General features: G+C 36.1%; 1 protein-coding gene across 2 annotated transcripts in view; it reads right to left on the bottom strand.

The window, feature by feature from the left end:
- Positions 1-10,280, bottom strand: part of plxnc1 (plexin C1) — a 39,921-nt gene that overhangs the window by 6,129 nt on the left and 23,512 nt on the right. For both annotated transcript variants that reach the window (XM_042510990.1, XM_042510989.1), the window contains 7 exons: positions 6,824-6,992; positions 5,947-6,047; positions 3,131-3,206; positions 2,543-2,577; positions 2,214-2,309; positions 1,515-1,678; positions 1,267-1,414 (listed from right to left, as the gene is read on the bottom strand). In XM_042510990.1, the coding sequence (XP_042366924.1) occupies positions 1,267-1,414; positions 1,515-1,678; positions 2,214-2,309; positions 2,543-2,577; positions 3,131-3,206; positions 5,947-6,047; positions 6,824-6,992 (789 nt within the window). The remainder of the gene's footprint in view (positions 1-1,266; positions 1,415-1,514; positions 1,679-2,213; positions 2,310-2,542; positions 2,578-3,130; positions 3,207-5,946; positions 6,048-6,823; positions 6,993-10,280) is intronic.

Genomic DNA, 10,280 nt, shown 5'->3' with positions numbered 1-10,280 from the left:
AACTTTTTTATGACATATGACATACTATTCTATGACTTTTTAAAAAAAATTTTTAATTTTAAAATCAGATACTATACTATACTATGCCTATTTAATCAAATACTATACCATGTTTTCTTTTTCTGATGTACTATACCACGACTCTTTTCTGGCCTACTCTACTGTGACATTTTTTTCATGATATACCATACAGTAGGACCTTTTTTGATATCTTGTATTCGGACTTGTTACTGAAATAATATACTTTGACATCTTCTATGACATACTATGCTATGATATTTTTTAAGCCACACAATAATATGACTTTTTTTTACGAAATACTATACAATGACTTTTTTGTACCTCATAGCATACTATGACTTTTGCTTGACATACTATACTATGACATTGCTTTATGACGTAGGATAATATGGCTTTTTAATGACATACTTTCAAAATGCTTATGATACTTTTTATGACATTCTACACTATGACTTTGTATTATTACCGAAATGGGACTTTTTTGTGACCCACTATAGTAGGATCTCTTATTATAGTATGTTACACTAGGGCATTTTTTTAATTTAATAGTATACTTTAATTGTTTTAATGACATATTATAATACATTAGTTCTTATGACACACTATACTATGACCTCTTGTTATAGTATGCCATATAGATGTCATAAAGGTATCACACATAGTAAAGAATGCCATAGAAATTGTAATATTTTATGCCAAAAAAAGTTTTTAAAAAAACAAACAAATTGTTGTAGAGTATGCCAAAACAAAATTAATATTATATGTCATTAAAGAATGTCAAAAAAGTCGCAGTATTATTTGACTTAATATTGTCTATATTGTGCCATAAAACATAGTTTAGTAAGACAACATTTTAATTCCAAAACATAGTATATAATAAAAAGGCTATTATATAGTATGTCTATAGTATGTATGAAATTCAAAGTTCATTATGCCCTCATAAAGTCAAGTTAGTGAGTCATAAAGAATTTGGTTTTATAGTATTTAAAAAGAGGTCACAGTAATGTACGCCATACAAATCACTAAAAATCTTATTGTATGGTATGACATTAAAAAAATATTAGAATTGTAATACATTATAATATTATTAAGTCACAGAAAAGTATGCCATAAAAAATTCATACTAGGAATGTGACTGTATGTGTGTGTGCCACTGGGAAAAGACTGTATTTCTAACTCTCGTGCATTCCTGATATTACTTCATAATAAACCAGCCATTTATCAGACATTCGTTTTGTACATTACCTTTCCAAGCTGGGTCTCACTGAGGGAGAAGGAGTCCATGAAGGCCTGAGCAATGACAGACAGACAGCTTTCTTGTTGTGGAGTCTTCTCCATGTCGAAAACAAACTGGGGATTTTTCAGGATGTTGACCCAGAAACGTAGAGGCAAACTGCGCAGTCGGACAACAACGTCAGAAAGAAAAATGTGTATTAAATTCTGTACTAAAACTTTTCATACTTTCCATAGAGTGTTGGATGATCCATCAGTACCTGTTGGTCTTCCAGATGTGCAGGACATCAGGGTCAGTGATCTTCATGTTGTCTGCCTGATCATCAAGGAAGTCAAAGAAGTATTTGACAGCAAGCGGGGCTCTGCTCTGCGGCATCCCCCAGATAGATCTGAACAGGTTCTCCACATATGAATGCACCGCCACCTTAGAGACAGAGAGCAAAGTAATATAATTTTCTGCTGTACCTTATAATTCAGAACAGTATGATGAAATGTTTGAATTCTCTCTCCTCTAAAATAAATATACAATTATATAAACAATCCCACAGTCACCAGAAAGCTGTACTGTTATTTATTTATTTATTTAGCATTTCAGCTGCATTTTTCAGTTGTGTGTCTCACGGGTCTCTGATAGGACAAACATGCTCTTATTATAATCAATTCTACAAAGGCTGCATAAAGGCTCCTAGTTTACTCACACTGTACACACTAAAAATAGAACCTATAATAATACTGTGCCTGAGCACATCCTGTGCAGACACAGACAGAGCAGTGATGCTGCAGCTGCTCTACCAAGGTGCATATTTACCGCCTGAGTCACAAAAATGGCATGCTTTCGCTACAACATTAACACTGTGGCTGGTGGTTAAAATAACCATGCGAGGAGAGATTCAGGTATCAGTTCTATAAGTGCTGGTGCGTGTTTAATGAAGTAAAGTGAGGCAACTGGTTCCTCTTGCCTTGGTGGAGAGTAGCTTGGTGAGGTGCACTTCCTTCAGTTTTAACTTCTTCCTTTCTGGGTTTTTCCTTTGGTCCTCGTCTATATCAGGATCGATCTGCAGAAAAGAGGAATTACACAACCATTTAATTAGTCAACCTCAATTCGATTGTATAAGGACCTTTAAATCACTACACATAATGAAATGAGCCATTTTTTAGTTTTACTATTTTGGAATTGAAATTGAATATCAAAAGAACGGATAATACATAATTTTATTAAAATGTTCCTATCTTATGACCTGATTTGATGATTCACCTCTGCAATCATAAAAAATAAACTGCCTCTTACCAAGTGGAAGTATTTTCTAGAGAAGTTCTCCTCATCTAAAGGGAAAAATGAACAGAAAACAACAATGATCGTTAGGAAAAAACAATTAGCAGGTACAAACCATACAATCTGTGGTGTAGTCAAGTGCTGTGTATTTGTGAAGGTGGCAGTTCAGCGTACCACTATGCAACCAAAATGGCTATACTACATTTCTTGTTACTAGTAAAGCAATTATTTTTTAAATTGATACTCAGCCCTACTGATAAGACCCATTGGAAGCATTAATCTGTGGAAAAGATGTTAAACTGTCAGTAACAGACTGACAGTTTAACATCTTTTCCATTTCAAATTATAAGTGCCTGGCTAAGGCACAGTGATATTGTTCTTAAGAAGTCTTTACTGTATACAGGACCCACAAAGTGTTTCTTTCTTGGCTGTTTCTCAGTTTCCAGTCCTTATGCTAAGATATGATAATCCCCAATCCATAACTAGCGCACAGACGTGAGTGTGCTATCTTCTCATCTAACTCTTGTTTAAAAAAAAAACTGAAAAGAAAAGCAAAGTAAAAAAAAAAGCTGAGTAGGCAGTGTTTTTCCTCTTAGCTCTTACCCTTCACACTTCCTTGTGGGCTCAGAGGAGGATGGGTTTTTCTAGAAAGCACTTTGATCGTCGCTCCATCAGGCACCTACAGAAATACAAACAGATTGATAGGTGAGATTTCCTCTAATTTTACAGTCTTTGTCCCAAAAGAGACTATGAATTGACTATAACAACACAAGATGAGAACAAACAACTGCACTGAGCCTTTGCACTTTGGGAGGCTGACATTTCTAAAATGACTGCATATACTGTAGGTGTTGCATTAAAAACTGGCATTTACAGACTTGCTTTTAATGTTGCCTTTCACCATGTTTTGTTTTATGGTTTGTCTATGTGTTTACATAACAGGAAGCCACAGTCACCCACAGAGATTCCCCAAGATACTTGAGTTTTCTGACCCACATGTTGGAAGGAGATGTTCAAGAAACATCAGCTTTTCAGGAACTCAAGCAAACTCAATTCGACTTCAATTAAATCTGAAATGTCTCCAGAATTAGGCATTACAAGGATTTCCTCTGACAACAACAGCTATGTTTCCTGCTTAACAAATCAAGTGTATTTAAGTTTTTTAAGTTGTGGTTTGGCTGGCCAGGACAGTGCATGCCATCAGGTTATCACACAACTCAAGTGTCGGAGTCTTTCTCTCCCTGGCTGTGATGCCACTCTGATGGATGATAGATGCATAGAGCACACAAGAGATCCCATTATGAAGCCATTATAACCACTCTGCCTCCAGTATGTTTTTATCTCATACAGAAATTATCTCAACTTGGCAGCTTTAATGACAAATCTCCTCTCACTAAGATTAACTGACTCAGTTGGCCAAAATTTAATTATGATGTTGCCTAAAGGAAATAATGAGTCTTCATAGTTTTACAGCAAATTTTAAAGTTAGGAAAGTGAAAGTATCTTTTTGAGTAATGTCCCCAACAACTTTGTTCACGCATTCAGCTCAGAGGAAGTTGGACTGATGTCAGATGATCTGCCTTTTGTTGTTTGGGTATAACACCTCGCAGACTATCTATGTCTAATACTGGTGTTTTTTGTGTGCAAGTGCCCTGTCACCTTCTTAATGTTTGCACATTTAAAACAGCTTCTTCTCGCTGCTGTTCGTGAACTATATAGCTTTCTCCTGTTAGATTAAAGATGTCCATGTTCAAAATATAATGGGAGGTATTTGCGATGAAAGGGTTGTTATTTACATTTTGAATCTAGTTTCTGTCAAGCCGTCATGCCAATTTTGTAATTTTTTTGTTATCTTTTTTTTATTTTTAACATAGAAAACAACAACACAACAATACACAACAGTACCCCCACATCCAGCCCCCGCCCCACTCCTGGCAGCACCCCAATCCCACATCACATTATATTAGGCCTTAGGAAATGTAAAAAGATAAAAATTAAACAAAAAAAAATAATAATAAAAAGAGAGACAGAAAATGGCAGGGATCATTAAATTGGGAGCCAATGGCAAAGTAATTGATAAAAGCCATACACCCCTATTTGCAACTCTGCCCGCAGATATAAAGGCAAAAGGAAAAAAAAATGAGAAAAATGAAAGTAAATACATTAACAATATACAATAGAGGCCATAAAGTACCAGATCCTATTTCCCTGCCGCCAAACCTGTTTGTATACAATAACTCACCCTTTAGAAATAAAATCATAAACAAAAACATAACCACACTTAGTGGAAAAAGAAAAAACGCTCACTATCAACAGCAAAAAACCTTATTATAAGACACCTGGCACTGAGAAAGGCAGCTGAGCCCAGTCAGCAATGCTTATTCAGTAAGCTATCCAACCTGATAACAGAATTACCAACCAACAACTTGATATGAAATTACCACAGTAGCCAAAATGTTAGGGCAACAGTGAGGGTTAAAGTTATATAACATATAACTGGGATAACTCAGACTAAAAACTAAATAAATAATGTTTTGTTTTGTTTGGTTTTTTTTTAACTTTAGAAAGATGTCAGGTTTGGACTGTTGCCATAATAACCTTTCAGACAAATAATAACTGTCTCTTAAATGCAGTACTGATAGAGAGTTTTCAAGTGAAAATCACTTGAAAGGGCCTGGAGCCCATGAGCTACGCAGCCATGTTGTCTTCGGGTCACGTGACTAGAATCCCATTGCTAACTTTCTATCATGCTGCAGCTTAAGACAAGATACCACATGCAAAAATCCCAAAACAAATGCAAATACAGAAATGTGCAGAAAGTGAAAACAAATTTACAACACAAACCATTAACAGCAAACCCGCTGTAGATTCAGAATTGTTGCACTGTCACACTGCATATGACTTTATGACTCTGCATCCTTTTTATTTGCAGAATGTGTGCTGTTAATGTTTTTTTGTCTTTCTGCAGCACATTTGTTTTATTTGCAGCATGTTTCCATTGTTGTATTTTCTGAATTTTTCTGTATTGTTGAACTGACATCATTTCCGAAGTTGCAGCACATGTCCTCTAATGGAAATGTTTTGCGCCGCTGCAGCACATTAGCCCTTATCGGCCATTTATATGACAGGCACCAAAAAAAAAAAAAAAAAAAAAAAAAAGTGTTTGCATGCTCCTCTCTTGTGGCGTAGACCGGTGGAGACAGGAACGACAATAGTCAAAGTGAGAGGGGTGTTTTGCCAACTGACAGAGGCTCGTGCACTCATGTTAAGTGAGATCGGTCTGACATGCAGCATTTTAGGGGATTGTTTCACGCAATACAACACATACACACTTACCTGACTTTCTGCATTAGAGTACATGGCAGAAGTGGAGAGCCCTCTTCTACTGACAGAGCTTTTTAAATACTCCTTTTTCTCACCTTGTAATGTTTGAGTGTGTTGAGCATTGTCACCTCCCCGATAACCTCAGAGCTTGCATCCACGTCCTGAAGAGGAACAAATGATCCATCCCTCTCATACTCTAGTGGGAAAAAAAGTAAAACTGTGTGAAAAATCTTTTTGAGACATAATTGTTTAAAAACAAGCCACAAACATATGGTGAGACTTTAATGAGAGACTTAGTAGTTTCTCTTAAACAGCTATCCACTGTAGTTTTTTTTGTTTTTTTTGCATTTTCAGCCACGTTATTACACATGTAAGGCACCACCATGACAGTGAATGTGGGACTGAATCCTAAAGGGAAAGGTCACCCCAACATACATATTTTTCTTCTGTAGTGCTTTTAACAATCTAGATTGTTTTGGTGTAGGTTGCTGAGTGTTGGCAATATCAGCCATGGAGATGTCTGCCTTTTTTCGTAATGATACAGTTGGCAGGTGTAGTCCGATAGAAAGAAAATAGTTCGGTTCCTTCATGAAACTGCTCACAACAAGGTCTGTGGATTATCTTTAGCAGCCAGGTCATGATTTGACAGAGACATGAGTTTTTCAGTTGTATTTTTTTGGTGCTTTGAGCACCTCAAGCTGAGTGCCACCTAGTTCCATTATATTGGAGAGAAGACAGACATCTTGACAGCTGATATAGCAAACACTCTGCAACTCACACAAAATCCATTACAGGTTAGAGGAAAAATGTTTTATTGTGATTTTGGGGGTGAACTGTCTCTTTAATAAATGTTGCCCGTGTTGGGACAGGTTGTTTGACTTGTTTCCAACATCAATTAATAACTGTTTTTAGTCTTTATTGTAATGCCAGTATTTAAAGACACAGGGCTACAGAGACTGCTCTGTTACTTACCGATATAAACATCCTTGAGGGGGCTGTTGTAAGCGAAACCAAACTTGGCCTTGAATGTGGACAGGATTTTCTCTTTGACTTGCTCTACTGAGTCACAGCTGAGAGCGTTGACCTCCAGAGGCTCGCTGACCTCGCCGTCACTGCCCACTGCAAACAGCACCTTAAGCTTCTATAAACAACAGAAAAGAACACAAACAAAGCTGACATGTCACTGTATTTACAAATGATTGCCAATAACTCTCGTCTGATCTTCTTCTGACAAATTTAGACATAATCTCTGAATTTATGTCCTAAAGTTCATCAGTTCTTCATATGCTTACTCACTATTCTGCCATGTATATACAAATATCTGCAGATTATGGAACCTATGCAAAGGGTGCAAATGTGTGAATGGTGACTAAAAGGCTACCACACCAGCATATGCACGCAGCTGCATGTGCAGCATGTTTCTATTCATACTTGTGAAAAACCACAAAAAAAACCCACTAATGCTAACCTCATTTCCCATCATGCAAACAGCACCTTAAAGCCTTAATCAAAGCCTCATGCACCCGACAGCTGTTTCATATAAAAACACATTAGAAAAATATTAGAGATCCTGCAGATGTCATCCTTCATTAACTGTAGCAGAGTATAACACAGCTGCAGGGATCTTTGAGGGAAGGTGTGGTTCATGAAAGGCTTTCGCAGCAGTGTTACACGAGTTAAGGTTTTATCACACTCCATCTTATTTCCTTTGTGTTGTTTTTCAGCTGATGCACAGACCATCTGATGGTTTGAAATAAGCAGTAAGTGACATGGTTGTTAGATTAGATTAAAATCTTCATGAATGCTGTCGGCAGAGAAGGAAATGTTAAAGTGGAGAGAACAGTGCTAAAGATGAAACAGAGTCAAGTGTTTCATTGGAGGAGCAAACGGAAAAATTCAACAGATAAATTGCTGTTGCGAGTTTGTTGATATTTGTGTTCATGTGTCAACTACTTCAAATGTGTATTCATATGCTACAGCCTATGTAACATTAAGTCTTTGCAGGTAGTACATGTGTAGTCTTATAAATTGCTGGGCATTAGAGGCTGTTAGATTCAAAACACGTTGATATGGAGTGTGAAATACTGAATGATTGGCAGAGATTACTGTTGCAGTCAGTATGATTCTTAAAATATTTAGATACTAAAACATTAAATCCCCTCAAAACTTGGTTTGTATTATTTCATAAAACTTTAATATTACTGACAAAATAAGCAACAATCAATGTTAAAATGTGGGGGAAAAAAAGCATCCTTAGGTAGCAAAAACTTACGGGTAATGGAAAGACTAGATAATATATAACCTGAAGGACAATCCCTGAGAGTTGAAAAAGATCTGGGGTGGTTTTCTAACAGAGCCCTCAATATAGTACTCCTTTGTTACTCATATTAGTACTAACACCAATCGTTATGTATATGTAAATCAAGCTCATTTTATGGTTGCTGCTTTCTTAGTCCTACTCTTTCCCCTAAATTGTATATTGTAGTTGGAATTGTTATTTAAATGTATTATTATTATTATAATTATTAAGAATAATAATACGAAGAATTTCTTCGTATTATTATTAATTTTTTGGATATTCTGTACTGTTTCTACTTATTACATGCTTATTATCATTATATTATTCTATTTATTTATTTTTATTTATTTTCTATCAGACACTCATGCTAAAGAAATTAAGGCTCAGACTTGAATTGGTGGGTGGGATGGGTGTGTCGGGGTTTAAAGGGGGGAGTAGTAGGGAATGTGAAAAGGGGAGAAGGCTAATTGGGCATTTATATGATCACGTTTGTACATTTTTTAGTCAATTCAGCCCTGGGTTTGTTATGGCATAAAAACAATAAAGACAATGTTTAGAACAACAACAACAAACCCTTAAGGATCGTAAGGGTGTGGTTTGATCTGATTTGAATGTCAGAACCTTGACAGTTTTGAAATGCGTCTTGGTCAATCAGATCACAAGTGGACAGTGCTAAATACAAGGGTAAACGATCACCAATATGCAGTGTGATCAGGTCACTCACAGTACTTGTTGAGGTGGTCTGTGACACATTTAAATGCGTTTCTCTTGTAATGTAAATTCTTGCATGTCCTGATGCATCCCTGACGACTAAGTCTTCAATGCAGGACGTGCTTCTGTAATGTATTACGGCACTATAACTTGCATATTTACGACGAGTTGGCTGCATTGTTGCGTGACAGCACATTGTTTTGCCCTGTCAACAGATACTCCTTCATACTGCCGAAAATACTAATTAATGCGACGAAATGTGTGACATCCCCTATTTTTTCAAACATAAAACACCAATTCAGAATTATGTAACAAAACTGTGGTTTTGTTTATGAACGAGGACCATCGCTCAGGGTAGGATACTGATTGAAAAATATGTTTTTAGGGCCTTTAAGGTTATTAAATCAATTTATACATGAACTTGTGTTTGTCATCATTTTAAAGAGGGCTTCTGAATGCCCTTTTAACCCACATTTCACCTGGTCACATGAGACTGATGTCACAAGTTATTTTTCTATGTCAGCATTTACAGAGTCCAGTAACCGCAGTTTCACAAAGTTCACTATCAAACCCGCAGAATTACAAAGAGTTTGATTACGTAAGCACAAAACAAAGTTCTGCTCCAGTTTTGGCTCTCTATGCATTTCATCTCCCATTTTTTTTCATTAAATCATGTGTTCATTCCTTATAGAGATGATTCTTGAGCAAGGCTGGGCTGTGTCTGACCTGTACTGAACCCACAGTTAGCGTCTGGTTCTGAATGGGGTCTAAAGTAGACACATGCACGTAAGTGCAAAAATACTGTATGTGCATGCGTTCTTCCATCTAATACTTCAGATTTATCTTTACTCATTCATTATCATTTAATGCAGTGGTTCCCAACATTTACTACACAAAATGACATTCACTTTTTCAGACGTTCCTACCCCCTCTGGTCTCTAAAAATGACTTCAAGATTTAATTTTAGGTGACACTCAAAATCTGGAATCAGTTTAGATGCCAAGATCTTTTTCCTCTTTTTTTTTTTTCTCAGTTCCTCCATTGATGCTTTTTTATAATCACTACCTACATCAAAAGGTATCTTATTTTGTGCAAAAGAGAAAAATATATATATGTCTTATTTGTAACTACTTCATTGTTTTTTTCATATCTATCTTTATATGCCATTATTTTTTTGTAAGATTAAAAAAATATGGTGGAATGATCTAAGAAACTATAAAACAAAAAAAGATTTAATTTTACTTTGTAGTCGACGTGTGTGAGTGTTGATGACTGGTCACAAATAGAAATTGTTTCATTGTGAGGGGTCACAAGATCCAAAATGTTGAGAAACAGTGATTTCATGGACATAGTCTATGGATGGAAATTGCAGTTTGTTTTTAAACATGTTGCCATTTCAATCGTTATCCACTTGTCTCA

The sequence above is a fragment of the Plectropomus leopardus genome, chromosome 22 (assembly GCF_008729295.1).
Source record: "Plectropomus leopardus isolate mb chromosome 22, YSFRI_Pleo_2.0, whole genome shotgun sequence".
NCBI classification, from domain to species: Eukaryota; Metazoa; Chordata; class Actinopteri; order Perciformes; family Serranidae; genus Plectropomus; species Plectropomus leopardus.
The sequence above is the reverse complement of the archived record's forward strand: the minus strand, read 5'-3'. Positions and strand labels throughout refer to the sequence as shown.